The sequence below is a fragment of the Centropristis striata genome, chromosome 9 (genome assembly GCF_030273125.1).
Source record: "Centropristis striata isolate RG_2023a ecotype Rhode Island chromosome 9, C.striata_1.0, whole genome shotgun sequence".
NCBI lineage: Eukaryota > Metazoa > Chordata > Actinopteri > Perciformes > Serranidae > Centropristis > Centropristis striata.
The window spans coordinates 22,810,589-22,835,140 of record NC_081525.1 but is presented as its reverse complement, the minus strand read 5'-3'; the positions used below and the strand labels follow the sequence as shown (position 1 = coordinate 22,835,140).

General features: G+C 38.3%; 2 protein-coding genes across 13 annotated transcripts in view; one reads left to right on the top strand and one right to left on the bottom strand.

Moving 5' to 3' along the window:
• dock7 (dedicator of cytokinesis 7) overlaps nucleotides 1-24,552 on the top strand; it is a 52,115-nt gene that overhangs the window by 11,435 nt on the left and 16,128 nt on the right. For 4 of the 12 annotated variants that reach the window (XM_059341765.1, XM_059341763.1, XM_059341762.1 and 1 more), the window contains exons 14-31: nucleotides 53-215; nucleotides 9,445-9,562; nucleotides 9,755-9,825; nucleotides 11,354-11,492; nucleotides 11,700-11,801; nucleotides 12,394-12,480; nucleotides 13,223-13,454; nucleotides 14,151-14,315; nucleotides 14,536-14,556; nucleotides 15,366-15,535; nucleotides 16,564-16,656; nucleotides 18,770-18,859; nucleotides 21,388-21,483; nucleotides 21,609-21,749; nucleotides 22,872-22,985; nucleotides 23,178-23,345; nucleotides 23,548-23,687; nucleotides 24,042-24,211. In XM_059341765.1, the coding sequence (XP_059197748.1) occupies nucleotides 53-215; nucleotides 9,445-9,562; nucleotides 9,755-9,825; nucleotides 11,354-11,492; nucleotides 11,700-11,801; nucleotides 12,394-12,480; nucleotides 13,223-13,454; nucleotides 14,151-14,315; nucleotides 14,536-14,556; nucleotides 15,366-15,535; nucleotides 16,564-16,656; nucleotides 18,770-18,859; nucleotides 21,388-21,483; nucleotides 21,609-21,749; nucleotides 22,872-22,985; nucleotides 23,178-23,345; nucleotides 23,548-23,687; nucleotides 24,042-24,211 (2,280 nt within the window). The remainder of the gene's footprint in view (nucleotides 1-52; nucleotides 216-9,444; nucleotides 9,563-9,754; nucleotides 9,826-11,353; nucleotides 11,493-11,699; nucleotides 11,802-12,393; nucleotides 12,481-13,222; nucleotides 13,455-14,150; nucleotides 14,316-14,535; nucleotides 14,557-15,365; nucleotides 15,536-16,563; nucleotides 16,657-18,769; nucleotides 18,860-21,387; nucleotides 21,484-21,608; nucleotides 21,750-22,871; nucleotides 22,986-23,177; nucleotides 23,346-23,547; nucleotides 23,688-24,041; nucleotides 24,212-24,552) is intronic. The other 8 variants (XM_059341773.1, XM_059341772.1, XM_059341771.1 and 5 more) reach the window with 4 other exon arrangements.
• On the bottom strand, nucleotides 336-5,707 carry angptl3 (angiopoietin-like 3). The gene is made up of 7 exons (XM_059341778.1): nucleotides 5,075-5,707; nucleotides 4,447-4,557; nucleotides 4,148-4,259; nucleotides 3,943-4,056; nucleotides 3,587-3,682; nucleotides 2,620-2,886; nucleotides 336-2,525 (listed from the first exon to the last, which is right to left on the bottom strand). The coding sequence occupies exons 1-7, from the start codon at nucleotides 5,606-5,608 to the stop codon at nucleotides 2,341-2,343; spliced, it is 1,419 nt and encodes a 472-aa protein (XP_059197761.1). The 5' UTR covers nucleotides 5,609-5,707; the 3' UTR covers nucleotides 336-2,340.

Below are 24,552 nucleotides of genomic sequence, written 5' to 3'. Positions count from 1 at the left end.
TGCTTCCCTGTACATCCAATTCCTTCCCATTCTGTCCTGACCGCCACCACAGCCCAGCTGAAGTTGGACATCTCTCCAGCTCCAGAGAACCCCCATTACTGCTTGACCCCTGACCTTCTGCAAGTCAAACCTTACCCAGACAGCAGGGTACGTCCTACCAGGGAGATCCTGGAGTTCCCTGCCCGGGACGTCTATGTGCCAAACACCACATACAGGTACAGAAAAAGAGCGTTCAGTGTGAAACTGAGCTTTTATTTCTTATCTTTCAATCTTTCAGGTTTTTTTGTCTTGTCTATGTAATGCTGTGCCATTCAGGCATAGCTCCATCGGCTATGGATACAATATACAATATTAGATACAATATTAATTTTCAATTGTCATTTTTTAATTACTTAACCACTTTTTGGGAAATATAATCCTAGTAATCCAAGGACAACAGAGGGATATTAGCACTAGCAGTTTTTTTCCACGGATAGGTGCATTCATTGCCTAGAAGAAAATGTATGTGAAAACAGGCAAAATGCCACATGCTCCTTGAGCCGGAAGGAAAACAATCAAATCCTCAACAAATCTCCAACCTGCACAAATGAACACACATCAATACAGGCATTGCAGAGTGATGTATCTAATTAATGTTCACCTCATGTTACATGCCGTTTATCTGCGTGCATATTTGAAAAAGTGCTATTTCTGCCAAGGTCATTTTGAGGGATGTTCTTAATACCAGACGTTGCCGCTGACATGGCCTTGCTATCACAGACCTTGTTTGTCTGCAGATAACCAGTCGGTTTCCTGTTGTAGATTAACTAATGCCAGACTGAATAGAGAGCCAGCAGAACTGGGTGAAAGTAAATCATAGCGTTGCATTTTTATCTGAACATTCTTTTTTTATCATTGAATTGCCATAAGAAAGTTGCCTGGGGATCACAAAATTTTAGTTAGCCTTTTTGATACTTTTCCTATAAAGAATACATGTATGTCACTTATACTCTATGAGGTCACTGAACTTCAACTGTGCTACCAGGCTACTAAACTCTATTAAAAAAATGTTTTTATGAGCTATAAGCAGGAGGATACAGGCCCTGAGCTGGGAAACATAACAGGTGTTATTCCTTACACTACCACACATATTACTGTATGCAGATTATAGCAATATACAAGCATGCAAATTGAAGCATCCAAATTTTGAATATTTCTTTATTTGTTATTTAAAGTTTTAAATAATTTCTTGTTTTTTATTTTTTCCTCTTCAATAGTATCTGTTTCAATACAATGTTAAAAATCAACACTCGTAAACATTTAGTCATGATTTTTTTTTATTTTGTCCTTATAAATATGATTTGTTAGAGCGCATAGCTTCTTATCAGGGTGATGTGTTAGTATGAAGCACACTTACAGTACAGTTAGTTATGTTGTAATAATGAACATATTGAGAGTCAATATGACTCAGTAACATAAGAATCACGCAGAAATGATGGTTATATAATAATACCAGAATAAAACATATAACAGCATGAACATGGTTTAAATACTTTACAGAGTAAAAAAAGCATAGAACATAAAAAGCCAAAAAATAGTAATCAGTGTGCTGCAAAAGCTTTGTACCTCCAACTGTATTTGACTGCTTAAATTACCCGCACTTTGTGGATTTTTTTCCATACACAAATGATGAAAATCATTGGGAAAAAATCACCAGTTTGCAACCTTTTTGTGATGTTGGAGATGCAGTGTTTGTCGTGACCATTGACTCATATAATGTGCATAACTTATGTAAGAACCTGTTGGAATTTGTGCCACCTGGAAACATGCAAAAGTTCCACATCACAAAGATAATATACATTTTCAATAGCTCTGTCAACGTAGAAGCTGTCAAATACATATTCTGTCAAATACATTTGCAATCTTGAATTGCTTTCTAATCTTTCCTTATAGTTTTCTTTCCTGCTGCAGTACTGTGGCATTTTGCAGCCAGTGCTAAATTGGGTTGCTGATGTGGATCAATATGTCCATTTTGCAACTGATTGCATATGTTGCATAATGACAATTCTACTGTCGTTGCTGGATCACACCCAATAGGTTAATGACCTGCGTGGCAACGTTGCATCATTGCGACAGTTCAGCATTTTCTGACTTGTGACATTTTTTGCCTGCTATCTATTGGTCAACACCAGCCTCTGACAAAAAAGCTCTGAGGATGCAATCAGCTTAACGGTGCAGATACAATAAGAATTTGTCCGTGTTACTATAGTTCACTTAGAACTTTTTGGATGAGCATTAGCTTTTATGAGTGTTTGTGAAAAATGTCAGTAGTGTTGTATGAAAAGGTAAGACTTGTGGGGTTCAGTTGACTCTCTCAGCAGTAGGAGCTGGTCGTATGGTGATCTTGGTCGTTTTGAGGGAATATGAGGGACCTGTGCCAGGCTTCCAGTGAATGCCCCTCCTTCTCATTGCACGTCCTCTTGCCCTCAACCACAAATATCTTCCATTAAGATTGGTCTCTCTGCAAGCATTGGACCACCAACCACCTGCCAAAGGGTCAAGACAAGAAAAGACATACATTTACAAGTTGGTTTTCACAAAGTTACTACCGCTGCTGAGTTTTCTTGGTAAAATGGTTACCTGTGTAGCTTCGAGCACAGTTGGAGTTCCTGTGGTTGTCATTGTCTTTTGTGGAAAATCTCATGCCAGTGCTGTTGGCCATGGCATCAGGCAGGTCACCAGAGAAGTGGCTGACATGAATGGTGTAGCCCTTGGATGGACCGTCCTGTGAGAAGCGGTACTCAGCCCAGTGCTTCCCGTCCTTCCAGTCCTCCAAATCAATGCGTAGGATGTAAACTCCCTGCTGTGTTAAGCTGTGGATCTTCTTTAGGCCCAACCAGAAGTCCTCTGCATAACAAATCAGTCATTTTATATTATTTAAAAAAAAAAATCTCACAATGTCTTTGCAGGGAATTTCCAAAGGTTATAGGTGGATTTGTATGGAAAAATTGGAAAAATAAGGAAGAACTGACTTTTAATTTTTTGTGACATCTACAAAAGTTAACAATTTATTTCAAATGATTTGTGGGCTCTGCCATAGCTCTAGTATTGATAGTTTCTAACACACAACTTTTTTTTCAGTAATCACTTGCTGCACCAAACTGTAAGGTGTAATAATAGGCAACAGCTTTAGGAGCCGTTACTTTGGAATGTGCCATGACTGCGCCTATGAGTGGAAAGCTGCCAAAACTTGCTGTGTACTCAGACAATACAGGAAGTCATTTTGTCAGTTCAGGGCTGATATGTTACTATTACTGTTTTCCTATGACCAGGCTTACAGGAAGTACTTGAAAATGTCCCCCCACCTCCCTCGACAAAAAAACCTCTGCAAGTTAAGTTGGTATACAGTGTAAATAGTCCAGTGCTCTTGTGCTATTTTCAGATGCTTTTATTTTGGAACTTAGAAAAAAAAAAACTTCAGTTCTGCAGCAAAATATACTTCTTTTTACAAGGGAAAAGTCTAAATCCAAAAGTTTTGTCAAATGATAAAAGTGTTTATTTATTTTTATATTATGAACTTAACCAAAAGTTAAATTAAAGTACTCACTTTCCATATCTCCAAAGCCTTTCTCGTACTTGTCCCACGTCTGGTCAAAATCCACTGAATCATCGACCCTGCGTTGGATGACAGTTGAACCCCCATCTATAGAATGGATTAGAAATGCATTTCAAGTTCCTGTTGCACAAGCAACACAAAAGTTTACACATATCAGCAAAATTTAGGAATAATCAGGAAATCCAGCCCATTGTCTGCCCTCTTATCTAACCTGTGCTTGGGATTATTTAGCTTGATAACCTTTTGTTTTTTGTTCCTTGCTTGCTTGAAACATCATATATTTCATCTTATGAATGCAAAAGAGTATTTTGATCCTCTTGATGACCGATTGCTCTACTCTTACCCACCTGAACCCATTTCACAGTAAACGTTGAATGGCTCAGATTGGTTTGGCTTGATCACATAGACTCCACTGTTTGATTCTCCTTTGTTAAACAACTCGCTGCAGTCAATGGTGAGGTCTGAAACACAATTAAGAAAATCATAATGATTGCATCCACATTTCCCACATTTTTTTTATAATAACTGCTACTAACTGATAAAATCATTTACCATGTGTTTCCAGGTCAGTTGAGTTTTCTGTCAGATATTCAAACATATCAGGAGCTGCTGGGTCTGAATCCATCAGCTTATCGACTGTATCTTGAAAGCTGTCATAGCTTAGCTGCAAGTGAATGCAAATGAATCTGTGATATTAAATTATGTTGTCAGCCATAGAAAAGGCAAAATTTCTCTCATATCATATTCACATTCCATTGCCACATAAGGAAGAATTTGCAGCTGTCATTTGTTCTCATAGATAAGCCGGGGTTGGACACAATATAGTGAAAGGCAGTTAAACAGTTGACTACCTTTTCCTCCAGGTTTTTAATCTTGGTTTTCTGGTTGTCAAGCTGATCATGCTGCTCCTTCACAGCTTTCAGGAGATTGGTGATAGTTTTTTCTTGAGATTCAATCACTTCCTGAAAAGACAATAATATAAGCAGTATTTGTCAGTACAACATTTGTTGTATTTTACAATGTTTTAAGGAGCACTTATGTAGTCACATTCATTGAACAAATGGATAACTGTTGGTAGAACATTTATTTTCCTAAATGAGAACAATTGATAATTGTATCAGTAACGGCATGGAAACAGAGGGCCTAACATCACACCAAACAACAGAACACATGGATGATTTGTAATGAGTTATATTGCTTTTCTTATACTGGTAATCATTTGCACAGTTCTATAGCACATATGTGACACATACACACTGAGTCATATGCAGAAATAATCTATGTGGCATTTTGATGGATGTTGCCCAATTGTAGAGTTCATTAAATGCATTTCCATTGTTAACTCTGTTGAAGGCCAATTTTTGGGGCAGTTTTTATTTGGTCACTTTTCTCTTCTATTGATGTCCACATATTCCCAAAATGATGCAAACTTGAAGAAGGAACTCAGACAAATTGCCTCAGTGCGTATTAGCTGCTTACCTTGAGCGTTGTGATTTCATTAAGCTGATCAGCAGGAATAATGCTCTGGGACAGTCCCTGCAGCCGCTCCTCAAGGTTCCCCACCTTGCTCTGCAGCTGTGTACGCTCCTGAATGATGCCGTTGATTTTAGTGTTGATTTCCAGTGACAGGTTCCTGATCTCCTCATTGTTGGCCTTCAAGAAATTGGTAGTCTTCTTCAGCTCCTCCTCTTCCTCCTTGATCTCAGACGTGACCACCGAGAGCTGGTAGAAAGATCGGTCAAAAATGTTTAACTTTTGGAAGATGTCGTTGATTTGGCCCTTGGTCTTGTGGACAAACTCCCGTAAACTCTGGCCGAGCTGAAGGAGGCCGTTTGCGAGGAGACGAACATCATCCAGCATAGCAAAGCGAGACTTTGCCTCAGTCGGGCCAGGTGCTGTGGTAAGGGACTGCGATGGCAGGGTGGGGTACTCGTCTCTACCTGAGGACTCCAGAGGGACTGCAGAAGCGGAACTAGCTAGCAGCAGCAACAACAGGCAAAACGGCTTCATCATGACTTCCAATCCTGGATAGTGGAATATTGTCTAACACGGTGTTGCACTGCTCTTGCTTGCCTCTACTTTGTGCCTCTCCCTCTGCTTGTAACCCAGACTTCCTTGCTGTTTAAATGATGTGAGAGCAGCAGGCTGCCCTGTGTTATATACTGCCCTCTCGGTAGAGGAGGGGGGGATTAGCTGATCATTAAACCCTACTATGTTTTAGCTCTGTACCCCACCTCCTCCCAAATCCCCCTCGAGCCCTCCCTCTCCTGAACAAACAAATCACAGCAGTGAGCGAATGACATATACCCCCCCCCCCCCCCCCCCCCCCACTACCCATTTAACCCCAATCCCCACTCCATACCACACCCTACCCTGTCCTCCATCTGTGGTGCAGAGCTTTAGCTGATCAGCAGAAAGCCAACAATGGCCATCACAGGTTTTTGATGGATCGTCAGTCTGATCAATCTCAAAACTTATAACCCTGCACACACTTTACTCTGATTGATAATGCTGTGTGTAATTAATGCTCTTGGGTTTGATTTAGCATCATGCTGAATCAGCCCAGCACTATGTTCTCTCTCTCTCTCTCTCTCTCTCTCTCTCTCTCTCTCTCTCTCTCTCTCTCTCTCTCTCTCTCTCTCTCTCTCTCTCTCTGTCTCTGTCTCTGTCTCTCTCTCTGTGGGGAGGGGAGTGAGCCTGTCATCTGTGCCAGGGTTGAGCTTCTAGGCATGAATGATGTTGGAGAGTTTGGACAGTGTGTACTCATCATCTTGGTTTTATTGCTCAGCCTTGTCATTTTTTTTCAGGTTTGTCATGCCTTGTGGGATATTTTTTTTTAATGCCACCAGACATGTGATGGGGAATATATAGTTTACTGATTAGCTTGCAGCTTTTAAAGGATCTCTCCGTTACTCTGAGTCTTGTCGTAAAAAAACAGTCTTTATGGGAAATTCTTAGTAAGTTGTTTCACGCAGACCTGTTGGTGAAATATGTCCACCTTCAGCCAGACTGGGAGGAGGAACTAATCAGCGAAATGACTTGGTGTTAAATATTTATACTTTTGGCACACCATGCTGCGTGGTTTGAAACATCTGAACCATTACCATGTAATGCCGTCATTGCATATTTTGGGTTAATCACAGCTCAAAATTGGTTCTTGTTCATACAAGAATGTATACGGTACACTGAAATGTACTGTTTGCAACGTTTATGGCGTTTTACTATTTATTAATGCTATTAAAGAATATTATTATTGGTCAGCTGATCTGTCACTTCATATGGCAAAGGAAAACATTTATTCAATATTATGAACATTTTACATTGTCATAAATAGCACAAAAAAATTTGATTTTTGGCCCATTGCCTCCAGCTAGCTTAGGTTTAAAATGGAAACATTTTGATGCTCTGGCTGTTACATTGCACCTTAAAATACCATGTCATTTTAATGAGATTTCTGTAGTAATTTGTGGTTAGAAGGATGGATTAACTCAGTAATGAGGGACTGCTACTTTTTTCATATGGACAGAGCAGAATAAAAGGGTCCTAAAGAAAAATTTGGCCTCAGACTGAGTGAATGCGCCAGGAATTTGCTTGATCAGCATAAAGCTGGTAATGATATTCAGTATCCGTCATGCCAGCACAGTGGTTAGCATTGTGGCTTAGCAGCATAGGGTTTAAGGGTTTGAACCTGACATGGCCTGCTGGGACATTTCTCTGTGGAGCTGGCATGTTCTGCCCAGGTTCAAATTTGCAGTGGAATTTCCACTCTATAAATTAGCATTGAACCACAGCAGTCTGTTTTAAATAATGAGATAAACTCTGCTGCATTCCAGTTTTTATTTGTCCATACTGATATATCTGTAGCTATACTGATTGATATATTGCATAGTATCAGTTATCCCTGTGAGTTTGTTGTGGTACCCTTTCTAGCATTTTTAATTCCATGCATTGATCACCTGTTGACCTCTGGGTGACAGGACCTCTATTATAATGTGATGTAAGTCAGTCATTTGTTCACTGGTTGGGTAGTGTGGATACCCTCATCCACTGCCACATCCTTTGTTAATCACAAGGTGAAAATAAAAGTCACGTTCCCTCACCATTGTAGCATCACATTGGCTGAGTCTGTCCATCTATCTGTTTGTTTACATTGACAAGTTCTTCATAGATGTTGTTTGCTTAATTTCATTTATCTTCTTTGTAAAGTTTAAAACTTTTTTTTAAAGTGGGTATACCCAGTTTTGAATATCATTTACAAACTTTTATCTGCATATTCTCCATCATTGTGTTGTCATATTAACATAGCAGACTCAACTCAAGTTTAAGCTGCTCTGGCACAATTGGCCCCCCTCTAGATCAGACAGATTTTAAGTTGCCCTGGCCTAGGTCTGGCCAATAACAACTGTTTATCTAATATGTGGGCCTCTTGGAGATGATAATTGACAACTTGCGTAAACTTTTTGGATATGTCATTTATTTTCTCTGATCACCGTTGTATTGAAAACACTATTACGGAGGAAAGCTGTTGCATTTTCAAAAACTGCAGTTGAATGTTGCTGTTGAAGTACTTTTTTCACATTCTAAAAGCAAAGACTGATAATGTCACATGTTGCATTGTTCTGATTCGTTGTTAGTCTATTGAGTTGCATCTAGAGGCATTTTCCAGGTCTACAGCCGTTGATAATACTGATTGGAAATACAAAATTAATAGAGAGGTTTCAAAACTAACTCGTATTTGCAATTTGATGTTAGGCGAGGCATGCTGGCTATTTATTTTCTGCTCCTTCTCTGAATAGCTAGAAAATACCTTTGTCACTTTGCCAACTGGTGATAAACTTCTCTTGATCTATGTATAGAGTCGGCAAACAATGACTTTGTCCCCTTATGTAGCCTCTGGACTCAGAATGGATGATGTGGGTAGCTGTCATTGTACAGTTGGGAGTGTTTTAGTAGACCTGTAGAGTTTGAAATGCAGAGTTTGCTGATTGTGTACTGATTAACCAGAACTAAGTCTGATGAGATGAACTGACCAATGAGTGAGGCTATCTCACATTGCATATGTGGGTATTTTCACATTTTCCACAGAAAAATAATCTTGGGGTCTTTTAAGGTTCAAATTCAACAACCCACTTTAAAGCTGTCATTGTTGTTGTTAGGACATGCTCCATGGAGGTTAACAGAAGAAGGGAATGATTCTAAAAATCAGACCAAAGAGATTCCCACGCTTTTTAATCACTTGTGGTTCCAGCTGTGGTCTCTGTGGGGCCGCCCCCCCATAGACTCGAATACGTCACTGCGGTTTGTCAGCTGATCCCGGGTTACTTTGCACTTCCTATTGTTGGGCTTCCTTCCACTTCTCATCAGTGCAGTTATCAATCCTTTATCAATATTATAGAATTCCCCAATCGCTTATTGGGGTATTTTTTTTCCAAAATGTATTTGAAACAATTTCTTGCAAAAAAAGTTAATGTTCTAGCTGTCAAGTTGTGAGCCAAAATCATCCAGGTAGCACCATACAATATATGTCCAGAAAAGATTGGTGTTATATTTTGTAATTTTAATTAATGACAATCTTGATGATCATCAACCTCTAGTGCCGGGAATCTATTGCTATATACTATAAAATGAATGTCATACTTTGGATACATACATACCATTTTTCGACAGTAGCCCTGAACGGACAAACCAAACACTGGCTCTAGAAAGGGCCTTGGGGTATTCAGTTGGTTGCAATCTGCAACATAATCACTAGATGCCACTCAATCTTTCATACTGGTCCTGTAAATGACTTAAATATGATGTGTAGTGTTATCTCTGTGCTTATGTCTGTGTACATGTCTGTCTTTTAGGAATCTGCTGTATGTGAACCCTCAGAGTCTTAACTTTGCCAACCGCCAAGGCTCTGCCCGCAACATCACAGTCAAAGTGCAATTTATGAATGGAGAGGATCCAAACAATGCAATGCCGGTACGATACAACTCTTGTTTTTGAATTAATTTTATTGTCTTGTGTGTATTTATAGTCAGTCATTGTATTATTCTACAGCTGTGTACAAGCCTCCCAATATGATCTGGGTAGATGGATGTTGACAATGGTCATAGTTCATTGCAACATTGCTTCAAGACCATCTGATTGTCAGTATTTTTTTTTATCCCCCAGGTGATTTTTGGGAAGTCCAGCTGTGGAGATTTCGCCAAAGAGGCCTATACTGCTGTTGTGTATCATAACAGGTAAGTTATTTGTCTTTATAATAGTCTCTGTAGTCTCTGTGCTGTAGAGAACCTGTGTTTGGGATGGTAATGAAACATAGCAAGTATCCCAACACTTTGACTCCAAAACTCCATAGCAGTAACATATTTTCATTTGGTCCTGTAGTTATCATTAATACAATCTGATATTTGTGATGACAGCTTTTGACAATGCTGAGGTATGAAGATCTGACATGCTTAGCCTTTTACTTACATGGTCTCCATGACTGTCATGAGATTGGTCAATTCGAAAATTTGATTTACCAATATCCTCCTTTCATTTAACATCGACAATTACGCCTCCACTACCCTACCAACCTTTGGTGGCTTTTATTGAAGAATAGCTGGAGTCAACCTTCTGAATATTGTCAAATCGTGTCCTTGGCACAAGTTTCTTCCATCTCTACATAAGAGCTGAGGGGTCTCTAATATTTTATCACCTCTATCAGGTGTTTTTACGACATCCAGCGGTTTGTCATTTGTCACCCAGGGGTCACATCTTCAAGGCTAAAATTAATCAACCTGTGAATAATGTACCACTGTGACCAGGACAATCATGTCTCAGGACCTAATCCAGCCTTTAGAAGAGCTTAAAGGTAATGCTGTAATTTCACTTAGAAGTGGCACAATATTTCTCTTGACAATACTATGAATAAAGCTGAATGACACAGAAAGAAAACGGTTATTTTTTAACAAATTTTTCCTACTCTTGAAAGCTTCCACCTTTGTGCTCAGCCAATAACCCATTAACTTTTCCACTGCAATAAAAGTTGCTCCTCGTGCTGTTCCTCCTTGACATTTTTTTCTTTTTCTGCTCCATAACCCAAATGTTTGTTCCCATGAGAAATGAGGCCCCTTCTGTGACCTTTTGAAGCGTTTTTGGTAACTTCTAGCTTTAAGGCGATGCTGGTAGGTTTGTTGATAAGCCTGCTGTAGTTGTTTGTTTCTTGGCATTGGCCTGTAGACAAAGTTTCCTCCTGAGGGACTAAAAAGAATTCAGCCAAAGTAAGTTATGACGTGTTATGCAATTTCTTTCTTTTTAGATCACTTGACTTCCACTTTGAACCACTGCTTTGTATTGAGACACCAATTCCCAAGTTATAAATGGGCTCAGTTGGAAATAGAATTCAGATATTTGTACATGCATGGATGAAAATGTACAAGTGCAGCAAGCCTTTAGCTAGTGTGTAAGCCTTTCTAGCCAGACTATTACAGCATGGAGCAAACCACTGTCAATAGTTTCCAAAGTGAGTTGTATAACCTCTGGGATAGCAATGGTAGAACCCTATAGATATTTATGACTCACTTGTTCCCTACTTAAAAACATATTACGTGGAGTGCACACCAGCACTGAGCAGGATATCCGAAAAGTAGTTGCACCCTCATAGGCTTTGAACAAATCTATTTTGGGTGGTTGTTTTTCCTAATCTATAAATTCATTGAACACAAAGTAGCGTGCAATACTGTTGTTGAATAGTTTTATATTATTGTTACGAATTGCTTTCAACAGATCTCCTGACTTTCACGATGAGGTCAAGATCAAGCTTCCTGCCTCGCTGTCAGACCACCACCACATTCTCTTCACCTTTTACCACGTCAGCTGCCAGCAGAAGCAGAATACACCACTGGAGACCCCTGTGGGATACACGGTAGGTTGTCAGGAACAGTTATTTGCACTGTCACTATTGCAATGTTTCTGTGGGCATAGGTGTAAACTACTGTAAACAGACACACACTTGGTACGTTTTTAGACAAATGTGCAAGAGGAAACTGGTGAATTAAGAAGGTGTTTCAAATGAAAAATAAAATTGTCTTCTGTGTTGTCTTTCATTATTTTTTTCTCCCTCTCTCTGTAGTGGATCCCCATGCTGCAGAATGGGCGTCTGCGGACAGGACATTTCTGTTTGCCTGTGTCTCTGGAAAAACCACCACAATCCTACTCTGTTCTCTCACCAGATGTAAGACACAGTTTTTTACTGAATGAAGAAATGTATTTGAGTATGTAGTGTCAGTTTAATCAGAATGTATCCTTTAAGTGCAGTTTTTGCTTTCCAAGATGCTCAGCAATGTTTAGCATGTTCTAAAGAATCGGTGTCCTGCAGTTTGATTTTATACATATATATATATATATATATATATATATATATATATATATATATATATATATATATATATATATATATATATATATATATATATATATATATATATATCATATATATATATATACATATATATATATATACATATATATATATATATATATATATATATATATATATATATATATATATATATATATATATATATATATATATATATATATATATATATATATATATATATATATATATATATATATATATATATATATATATATATATATATATATATATATATATATATATATATATATATATATATATATATATATATATATACATATATATATATATATATATATATAATTATTAATTTCCCCTCTTGTAAAATATTGTGCAACATTTTTCCAGTGCAGCATAGATTTATTCAGGTATGCTTGTACTTTAGGTTCCTCTCCCGGGGATGAAGTGGGTGGACAACCATCGAGGGGTATTCAATGTGGAAGTGGTGGCTGTTTCCACCATCCACACACAGGTAACATCATTGTATACAGTAATTTTACTAACAGTGTCTTTGGGGTTTTGGGGATTAACCTTCATCACCTGTCATCCTTCTTTACTCCATCTTCTTAATTAAAACCTTTTATTACCAAAATAACCTGCTTAAGGAATTAAGAAAAGTAGTTTAATTGTAAAAAATAATTTGCTGGAGAGCCACTTTCATAAGCATCACACACAGGTTATCATTCAAATTTCATTTTCTGTAAAGGGAAACAAACACACAGTGTTTTCACATTTAGACAGTAATTCGTCCACAGCACCAGTTCATTAGTGAGTGAAGCTCGCCTTGGCGGTAATTTACTGAGGTCTACTCAATCTCTGTGTCGGCTGGGGTGTGGAGGGCTTGACTGTGGTCCCTAGGAGCCTAACTGGGACTAATGTGCTCATAAATCACTGCTCCTGGCGCAGATTAGACTTGCTGGATTCTACTGTGTTCTTGTAGTAATGTTCGTTTTGTGGTTTCCACTTGGTGAGCCAACTTAAAGACGAGTAGATCCAAGCGTACTTTTGTTTGTCGACTTCCTTCCCCCCTTTTCACCTTCACTTTTATGTTTGTTTCCCTCTAACCTTCCTCTTTGCCTTCTTTTCTCTCCACCCATCTTTATCATCTCTCTTTTCTTTTCCTCTGTGTCTTTCTGTACCCCCTCTCCTGCTTTTGTATTGCCAACACATTTCTTACCCTCTCTTCTTCTTTGCCTGGCATTCTCCCTCTCCAGGACCAGTACCTCGATAAATTCTTTGCCTTGGTACACGCCCTGGACGAGCACATGTTCCCAGTCAGGATAGGAGACATGCGCATAATGGAGAACAACCTTGAGGCCGAACTCAAGTCCAGCATTGCAGCGCTCAACTCTTCCCAGCTGGAGCCAGTGGTTCGATTCCTTCACCTTCTACTCGACAAGTTGGTGTTACTTGTAGTGCGGCCGCCAGTCATTGCTGGGCAGATAGGTATGATATTTCATAACACTTTTCAAAAAAAGCCAGAGATCAGTGAATTCAGTTTGGAGGTGATTGTGTATCTTTCATGTAGAATTAGGCATCAATTGTGTCACTTCAAGCTGTAGATTTAGATTTTATTTTACCTACTGAGATGATTAATATAAAGTAAGTTAAGGTTTGTGTTTTACGAAATTGAGGCTTGACAATCTGGATGCTATTTGCTACATACCTGCATGCTGTGTCAAACTCACGTTTGTCACTGCTGCATCTTCATCCACTTAAAGCTATGAAATGGAATATGTCAACAGGAACAAACATTTAATTTGTTGTATTTTTTCGTAGATTTGGGGAATTAATTATTAATTTTTTCGAATCCCTTTGATATGTTTGTTGTATGCATATGACGTATTCTGTGAAACATATAGTATGGGGATGATTGTTTTTGGTGTTTGAGATTTTATCTATTTAATTACTATGAATAAATAGTCTACAATAAATATAAATATAATATAAATAATGACCATTATAGATATAAAGATATAGACCCTTTTTTATAGACACACACACACACACACACACACACACACACACACACAACCACGCACACAGAGATACTATAAGTTGCCTGTCTGTATCTGTGTATTTGTCCATATCTGCATTTTTGCCCACGTGTCACTTTGCTCCTGTTTGTATCTGTGTCTTCAGTAAATCTAGGCCAGGCATCCTTTGAGGTCATGGCATCCATAGTGAACCGGCTTCACAAGTACTTGGACACCAGCCAGGACATGCACGGCCGCAACGGCCTGCTGTCCTCTTACATCCACTATGTCTTCCGCTTGCCTAGCACAGACCCCAACTCACCCTCTCCAGGTATGTTATTCAATACAGTCAACCACTTCACACTTTTCTTTAATTCTTTTCCTGATTTTCTGTTTTCTCCTTTAAGTTAACTTCATCCAACCCCCAGCTCACCTTCACTGGGTGCTTTTTTTTTCAAACCTGCCTGCCATAATTGTTCTTCTTCTATTTGTTTGTATCTTTTTGCTTTGTTCCTCCCACATCCATTTTGTCTTCTGCCTGCTCAACACAGACTCCAACTCATCCCTAACAGGTAGATATGGCACACCGCTGTAGATTTTAATCTGTGTGCAGTTATTCTTTACTCTAAAAATTTACTAAAATTAAATTAAGTTCTTCAAGTAGTGTTCCATTCGGTAGAGCATTTGGTGTGTGATTTTCAGTCCTGTATTCGCTTACTTACCATCCACTCACACACATGGTTTCTCCCATAGACTGTAAAAGACGTGGACATAGCCTGAGGTCTGAAAAGTGAAACCAATGCCGAAGTGCTTGAAACCTGCATCCTTTTCCTGCACCCTCCTAGGGGGTTGACTAAATTAGTTACAGAAAGAAGTTTAGTTGTATAGAAGTCCATGAGAAAAATGGAAATATTTTCCTAATGAGTTTATGGTTTAATTTGCTAGTTGCAAGCCTTGCAGCACATCTTGAGCATTTAGTAAATTAGGGAATCATTTAGAGTAAAATAGACAATTTTGCTTTAGGTGCAGTCAGGTTGCCAGCATAGAAGTGCAAATATGGCTCCAAAAAAATAAGATGGCGATGGCCAACACCCCAAAACAGACTATTCAAGACAATGGGTGGACTTGACCGCAGTTATGTCCATTTCTTTTATTTCTAACGTTAGTTGCTCCATGGAACTATAATCACATAGGAATAAATAAGTTTATGAAATAAATAGGCAAGATGAAAAGTTGTGTTTGGCTTTTTGACAAGAGGTACAATGTGTGCACTGGGAGCTAAGTAGACCATCATATCAGTCGACCCAAAATGTTTGCTTGAAGTAGTTATTCCCATCACATCCCAGTTGTCCCATTTTCCTTCCTCTGTGTGTTGTCCCAGGCCCTGGAGGGTTGGGAGGTTCAGTTCACTATGCCACCATGGCTCGCTCAGCTGTTCGACCAGCCAGCCTCAACCTCAACCGTTCCCGTAGCCTTAGCAACAGTAACCCTGACATCTCCGGTACACCCACCTCTCCTGACGACGAGGTCCGCTCCATCATTGGCAGCAAGGTAAGTTCATCGAACAATGTCTCATACATGAGCCTTTAACTTTTCTGTTGAGGTGCTCAAACTTAATATGTTACACATGGTCCTCATGTGGACAGAGCCAGCAGGGAGAGATATTAATGTCTTTTGGCACAAAGCCCTATTGCAATACTTTGCTTGTACACACTGCACGTGGGTGTCCGATGACAGAGTTAAATATTTAGCATTGCCGTAGTCCAACAGCTCTCATCGATTTGTGATGTATTTTAGACACGCACATGGAAGGTGATTGTACTGAACTCTCTAGTTCTTAACCCACATCAAGGTTCTCCATGTGCACAGTGACCCAGGGGGCTATTTTATCACATGTAAACTGTATAGCCAATGCGTAAACATAAGCTTGGACATCTTATCTCTCTAACCGCTGTAACAGCAACCTGGCACACACATATACAAGCATGAACACACAGTGCTCAGTGTGAGCAGGTTTTAAGAGGGCACAAGGGATGTTTAGTTTACGTTCAAAGCAGGTGCTATCAAGAAGATACAATAGCACTTTGTTTGATAGTCATTAAAAATAGCTAAGCCTTGTCAGTCTTTAATGGTTTTCTTTGTTCCTTTTTATTTATCTGATGTCATTTATTTTGTGATGTTTTAATTTGTGATTTCCCTCTTCGAACATGTTTTCATTTAACCCAAAAGTATCTGAGCAGTGACTGTGAATGCAGCCCCTTGTTTGATGAATGTTCCCTTTGCTGCTAATACTTAACTAAACCTTTCTTCTCTTGTCTCTGAGGGAGGGGAAGTTATTTCCTACACAGAGAGTAAGGGAGAGAGAGAACCTATGTGCTTTGCTCCTTTTGTTGTGATGATTTGGATTTTTTTTAATTTACTGACGGCTAACCTGTTTTGGGCCCTTGGCATCTTCCAGCAGTCCTGACCTCTGAACCTCTTTAACCTGTCATTGTTCCTTCCCTCCTCCTTCCCCCGTGCTGCTCGCTCACTCCCTTGCTTCCTGCCTGCCTTGTGTCCTTTGACCTTGGCACGCCTAGGGCTTAGACCGCTCCAACTCGTGGGTGCACACCATGGGTTGTAAGAGTGCCCCCTGGGGATCCAGCCCTGGGTCCGCTCCAGAAACCATGCAGGTGGTTTTATGAATGCCCCGTCCTCCACTTTGCCTCACTATTAAAAACAGCTCACCTGATTCACCTTGAAGGAATACTGGGATACTTGGGGTTTTGGTTTATTTGTGTACTTTGCTAAAGTTACTAAAAGAAATGTGAGAGTTGGGGCAATTCATATCCTATTATAAGGTTGTCATATCCTCATCTTTTATTTACTCAACCTAATGTGAAGCTACTTCCTGAAGTTTGCTAACTCTCTCCAAACTAGAGATTTCTACACCATATACATGGTTAGTGTACCACAAAAGCACAACATACCAAAACTTCTGAATATTTCAGTATTCTGGTAAACTTTAAATCACACCCTACCATGTATGGGATCATGGGAGGTTTGTGATTTAAAGTCACAGCCACCTCCATGACCCTCTATCCCTCACACTAGAGTTTCAGGTGTCATTCCTCTTTATTTATCACTTCTAACACCTCACTTTTTCTCAGTACTTGCATGAAAAGACACATATTTTAAATCTAAATATTTCAGCGCCAGTTTCCCAGAGTTATTCGTGGCAGCAATTTCTTTGACATTGTTGGCCTCCCTTTCTATGTATTTCATATTTGTTTTGCCCATTACAGTGGTCATTTATTGCTAAACCCCAAGCTAAGACACACTGACTTTTTTATGTGTATATTTCACAGAGTATTGTTGGAGTAGAAGAGAAAAAGAGTAGTGTTAGAAATCATCTTCATCTTTATGAAGAGTAGATTTTGTTTTCCATTAATTTTATTTCATCTATTATTTCCTTTTCTCCTTTCTGCTTCTAACACACTTATTCACTCTATTTGCTTTAACCTGATAGACTACATCCACATTAATATGTTTTTATTCTACGAAGGTGCTTAAAAAACAAAAAGATCTCTGTCCACAGAAATGTTTTAGCACCGTTCCAGAAATAGTCTTCCATACCAGTGGTGGAAAAAGTATTAAATATCACATTGCGAAATGACTCCACTACAAGTGAAAGTCCTGCATTCAAAACTTGCTTAAGTAGATTAAAAAGTAAAATAGCTTTCAAAAATGTACTTGAAGTATCAAAAGTAAAAGTTCTCATTATGCAGAATGGACCAACTCAGATTGTTAAATGGCCACAGATTGGGCTCATTTAACTACTTAATATTCTGTTATGAGGTTTAATAAAAAAAAAAAAAAAGTCTAATCACTTTAAATGTCTCATAGTGTTTTTTTTAATGTTAAATCTCCAACTGAAAAGTAACTATAGCTGATGGAACTAGATGTAAATGGAGCAAAAATGATCTTAAAATGAAAACAGATTAGTGTGGATGTAACTATAGTCTTCACTCTCGGCTAGTATCCCTGCATGACTTTTTACTAACCCTTCATAGCATTCACGTTGTCACTGGAGCATGGTATATCTGTGAGCGTGAGTGTGTGTCTACATGTGTGAGTTAATTTGTCTGCTTCACTGTTCATCTTCACGTGATGTCCTTTGTCATTTTCAGTAGTCATGACATACGCCTTTGTTTGTCACTAATTTACACATTTAATATGAATATCAAGAAATCAAGATGAAATTTATTCTGCATATTGTAATCATGAAATCACAACTAGATTACAACATGAAATTAATCTGGCCAACACTGACAGACCTACCAATAATAATACCTTTAATGATGTATGATGGTTTTCTCTTTTGCCATTTTGCATCTGTGAAGTTTTGTATTCACCTGAAGGGATGCAGAATGGCACATTATTTAGCAATGGCTGCAACATCAAGGAAAAGAAAACAACTATGATATCTTCACTTGATGTTGCAGCCCTTCATTGAGCCATTTTGCGTCCCTTCTTTAAGGCATTAAAACTATTGATGTATCTGACTGTTTACGATTATGGGTGCAACACTTTTAATTGTTGTGGCCCTGTCCTGTGTCTTAAATGTTATGTGTCTTCATGTGTGACTAGTGTGTTCAAGAGATCACAAAAGTGTGCATGTTTGTGGGTGTGTGACCCAGCAGACACATTTTCCCCGTGTGTGTGCTGAGGAAAAAGGTGCAGCCCCACGCTCCCGTTGCTCCTCCACTAACCTTGTTGTCACCGTTCCATTCATCCCACCCATAGGCCATGGAGCGCTGTGGCAATCGCATGTCTTCGCACACTGAGAGCGCCAGTTTCTTGCAAACTTTAACAGGACGGTTGCCCACAAAAAAGGTAGAGCCACTTGCACTGGGGGAGGAGCCTACCCCGCCCACCTCTTTACTTGCCTCCTCACCTGTCTTGTCTGTGGATGTGTGCCGCTGGATTGGTTGATGTCGTATTTGGTGATTGTGGAGTTTGTTGAATGCTGAATGTCACTGATCTGCCTCTTGTGTCAAGGAGTTTTTTTTAATGTGACATGAACGCTGGTTGTAGTCTGGCTAATGCTGTCTGGGAAGTCTTCTTTAATTGTAAGCTGTAGGGGCAACAAGATATGAGTAGGCCTGTCACGATAACACATTTTTTAGGACGATATATTGTCCCAGGAACTATCACGATAAATGTTAGTATTGTTGTATCAATGTCGTTTTAGTTTTATAACGATATTAGAACATAATCAGTACTTTTCCACAGCAAAGAATTTTTCAATCTTGAGAATGTTAAACATTGGAATTAAAATGTGAAAAAGAAATATTAAAATTTCCTAGATATATAAAACTTATAAATATATAAACTACAACCAAAGCGAATTAAATAGACTTTCAAACTCTGTTAACAAAACATTGCAATGAGATAATCTTTATGTATTATATTATTTTATTATCAAAATAACATATAAACAGCAGGAATGGCTGCTTGGGAATTTTTATTTTTTTTCCAGCAATTCGTGCTGCCTGTCAAACCTTTGCAGAATTACTTTAAACACAACACAAAAAAGCACAAAAATTGACACATGTAAACGACAATATATTGAGTCCAGAAAAAAAAAATCGTGTCCATTTTTATATGTCGATATAGTAATTATCGTGACAGGCCTAGATATGAGGACAATATGCAATTACATTGATGAATATTGAAATAAGGATATTACTTACAATATAAACGGATGTTAAAGTGTAATCAGTCCTGCCTTTATGCCGCTTGCACTGTACTGCTAAAATACAACTAATTGCTTGTTGAATAAAGAAAATGGGATGGAAAAGGAAATTCTTTCCATCATTTTTACAGAACAAATTAAACACTGATTTGAAGTCAGGGATAAAAATAGTGATGGTTACATTTTAAATGTTTAGGTTTTTTTTTACTGATATTGTCTTTCAGTTAACTCAAAAGTGCAATATTATATTAATTTGCAATGTGTTTATCACATCGCGATGACGATAAAAAAACCCCTACATATTGTACAACCCTATGCACTATTCACTTGTGGAGTGCATCTGTGTTTGAGTTTTTCAGAAAGTGCAGCTTCTAATTGCTTTACTGTGACAGACATAAAACCACATGTTAGGTAGCCGTAAGGATACTATCTGCTGTAAAGTTCACTAATTTTACTACTAAAACAATTATTTGTTGACTTACACTCTTATGATTTTGTCGACTAATGGATGAGTTAATTTAATCGACAGATCTTTAAAACTGAGTTTTTAGACAAAGATTCATGTTAAATGACACTTTTAATCTTGTTAATCTGTTTAGAGATGTGCTGTTAGGTTTCTTGAAAAAAATCATTAAAAATTACTAATGGACTAGAGAAATCTTAGGCGACTAAGACCAAAACTATCAGTTACTCGACTAATGGACTAAGAGGGGACAGTTGGAATTCCTGACACAAGGTTAATTTACTTTAATTTAATTTTGCTCCCCTGTTTATACAGAGCAATACACAGTTGTCAATACTGACTACATTAAAGAAGTAGAAATTATGTTTCTAGTAAACAAACACAAGTTTAGAAGTGATTAACAGCAGGCCATTTTCTGTATGCAGTACAAGTAATATATAGGTAATGTTCATCAGATTCAACATGAGAATAAAAAAATCAGGTCCTGTCCCTTCCTATTTTTTATTAAATATTTCAACACGATTAAGGGAGACTTGCCGAACTGACTGGACAAGAGTGTTAGCCAGACTGTGTTGGATGTTGGTTTTGCATAAATACACACACCTTAATAAAGGCAAGTTATTGATGCATAGTACTTAAAAGAAATGAGGAAGAATAATTTCTTCTCTCCATGCACACATGAAGATATTTTTAGCACTTCAGGAATTTATGGCACTATTATGAAGTATCATTATGAAATGTTATTATTTGCATGGTGATTAAAAATGTTATGATTTGCTTTACTTTTAATTAATTTGTGTTTGGAGTTAGTAACTCTTACTGTAATGTATATGTATAAAGCTTTAAAACCTCCCTGTCTTTAATCAAGTTAATTTACAGTGTTGGGGGCGCAGGAGCTTTACTGGACTGTATTATTTCTTCTCTAGAGAATGTTAGAATTGATAATCATTAACTAAACCTACTTAAGTTTCATTTCATGTCATACCCCCCCTAAAGTTAATACACTCAGTGTACATTCAGTTAACAGTATTACATATTAATCTGTTCATAACATGTAGATTTAGGCATTTTTAATTTAAGATGGACAGTGATATTTCTCCTGGTGCCTCACATTCCCTTTGTCTGGCTTTTTTGCCTCTACCTCTCTTTTTCCCACCCTCTCCACTTCTTTGTCTCTGTTTTCTACTTTCTGGGTCTACTCAGCTCTTCCATGAGGAGTTGGCCCTCCAGTGGGTGGTGAGCAGTGGCAGCGTCAGAGAGGGCGCTCTACAACAAGCCTGGTTTTTCTTTGAACTCATGGTAGGAAACAACATTTTTACACCTAAAAACAGCTTTGACTTGGATAGATATATCTTCTATAACTGACATCTGTCATCACCATGCAATACTTTTCTCATGACAAAATGTGTTGACTTTTACCACAGGTGAAGAGCATTATCCACCACCTGTACTTCACTGACCGCTTAGAGTCACCCAGGAAGAACCGTTTCCCAGAACGCTTCATGGATGACATTACAGCCCTGGTCAGCACCATCGCTGGCGACATTGTTTCTCGCTTCCAGAAGGTAAAGAACAGTCGGGTGAAGTGTCCCAAATCAGCATGCAGTTTGTGGAAAGTCATGGTGGTTTAGAGAGAAATGTTGAATTTCCAGTCTATGGTACAGTATGGCTCTACTCAGCTCAGCCTGCTTTCTTTGCTTTCCATCAGCAAAAGTTATGGATAGTACCAATTAGTGCAGTGAAAACATGGCTGTGGTGTGCGCAAGGGAAGTCAGTGAATATATGAATTTTACAATGATTCCTAGTAGGGATGGGAATAATTAATTGATGATCGATTAATGGACGTTAAGAATTTGCTCGATCACATGGAATTTTTAATCAATCTGTGCATTTTTTAATTTTTATAATATCTATGACTGCTTAACAGTACTCACTGAACTCAAACATGGCCGAGTGTGAATGAGCCAATGAGCTGAGAATTAAGTTGGATAAAGCTACAGTTAGCAAACTGAAAGTTGCAATATCAATTATAAAACACACAGAGAAACAAGAGTATTAATTTGAGCAAAACTAGCTTACTGTATCAAACCTTGCTAGCATGAATTACTAGGTTTAATTTGATCCAAAACTTATTTAAACACAAAACACACTTAAATATACAAGATTACTGTGAAAATTAACCTCATACCTCTTCAGGGGCTAAAACATAAAACATTAAACTCATTGACGTTATATTTACAGTATCACCTCATTTGAGTTAGTTTTATGATTGACAGGATCAAGTTTTATTTGTCCTTTCAAAATAAGAGCGTTCATTACCAAAACAGGCTTTTGCATAGTACTGTGTATATATATATATATATATATATATTTAATTTTATTTTTTGCACATGTATGCATGCCGAGTTTAATCAATTAATTGATTGTTAATGTAATAGATAATCGAGTTGGCAGGTTTCTTCCAAACGCCCATCCCTAATTCCTAGTGCTGTATTTAATGTGTTTGCCCTTTGTGAAATGCTTTTAGCTTCGTAATGTGGCACAATAAGTTTTGAAGCCAAAAAGGATTATGAAGGTATATCATCCTTTTTGTGCGTTTGTTTCATTGACATGACACAATATAACAAAGCAAAAATCATGTTCAAAGCCTCTAGAACCTTTTAAAGACATGTATCTCATCCATTCAGGACCTGGAGTTGGTGGAGAGACTGAACACTAGTCTGGCCTTCTTCCTCAACGATTTGCTGTCAGTCATGGACCGAGGCTTTGTCTTCACCCTAATCAGAGCATACTGGAAACAGGTAAATGCCTTACTTGGACTCATAAATATGTTATACATTTCTTGTATTACTGTTCTATGAATATAATTTTAACAGGATTAGTATGAGTAAAGATACTGTCCCGTTTGTGTATATTCTGGTGCTGTGAAATAAGTCTTTCAACATTTTCTTAAATTTAATTTGAATTAATTTAATTTAAATTTTCTCCTCCAGGTGTCCACAAAGCTTTATGCTCTGCAGAACCCAACTCTGGAGTCTTTGAGACTTGATTTCTTGAGAATTATTTGCAGCCACGAACACTACGTCACCCTCAACCTGCCCTGCAGCCTGCTCACTCCGCCTGCGTCGCCTTCCCCCTCTGTGTCTTCAGCAACTTCACAGGTCAGACGGGAAAAAGTGGTGTATGTTGCAAATACACACGCACCCTGCAATATAGTTCATGCTTACAAAACTTATTGTTTAGTCATTTAGTCATTTATAACATTTTTAAGCACATATAATCAAGTGCAATCATACAGTTTTTCACTTCTCAACACAAATATGATCTTCTTATTCGTTTGGATGTTGTGTTGTTCTCCCACAGAGCTCTGGATTCTCCACACATGTCCAGGACCAAAAGATAGCCAACATGTTTGAGTTGTCTGTCCCCTTCAGAGAGCAACATTATCTGGCTGGACTGGTGCTGTCTCAACTGTCTGTTATACTTGACCCGGACAATGAAGGGTTAGTTTGCTTTGAATGCACAATTCCTACACTTTTGATGATCGTTTTCTAAAGAATGCATTCATGTCTGAATGAGGGCGAGTTTCAGGGTCCTTGCCTGACACATATAGAAGTCATTGTGTGTCTTCTAAGCTTTGTAGAGAAAGGAAAGTGATATTTATTAGGTTGGAGCCCCTGCATCTGTTGGTGAGAGATAAGCTTGTATACATGCTCACATGCATTCATGTGGATGAGTTATGACTATGAACTATTATGCTAAAGTGAGTAAGTTCTCTTGTTCTCTCACCCATTAAAATGAAATACTGCTTCTTTTTTGTCCCTTCTTCTTTTATCTTTTCTACTGTTTCACTGCAGGATGTTTGGCCTTCACAAGAAAGTGGTGAGTGTCGTTCATAACCTCCTGTCCAGCCATGACTCCGATCCACGCTACGCAGATCCTGAGGTCAAAGCCAGAGTCGCCATGCTTTACCTGCCACTCATTGGCATCGTCATGGAAACACTACCACAGCTCCATGACTTTACGGGTAAAGATCAGAAGTTACAATATTTTGTTTTGCATCTTTTTCTTGTTTCACTATTTTCTATTTTTATAACTATTCACTAGTTTCTCTATTGAGACATAATGAGGCAATATGCCAAATAACCAGAGCTATCCAAACAAATGCAGCAGTGAAGTTACATTGTGAACTGCAATAGCATAAGCTTTGGAACTCAAAGGGTTATCATTTGACCTCCAAAGGTTGTTGTACAAAAACATAATGTACCAGCTGATCTCTAGCCTCAGTTCATCCCTATTACATCTGTTTTTCACTCCTTTAACCCCCCACCCTAGTGAATTTTTTTTTCTAGAGTAGTAACAGTAGGT

Bases quoted from the DNA above. Each gene is read 5' to 3' on its own strand.
- angptl3 (XM_059341778.1), bottom strand. From the start codon at position 5,608: ATGATGAAGCCGTTTTGCCTGTTGTTGCTGCTGCTAGCTAGTTCCGCT. The intron at 3,683-3,942 runs GTGGGTAAGAGT...TCCATTCTATAG, and splicing joins TTACTGTGAAATGGGTTCAG to ATGGGGGTTCAACTGTCATC. The intron at 2,526-2,619 runs GTAACCATTTTA...ACCCTTTGGCAG, and splicing joins CTGTGCTCGAAGCTACACAG to GTGGTTGGTGGTCCAATGCT.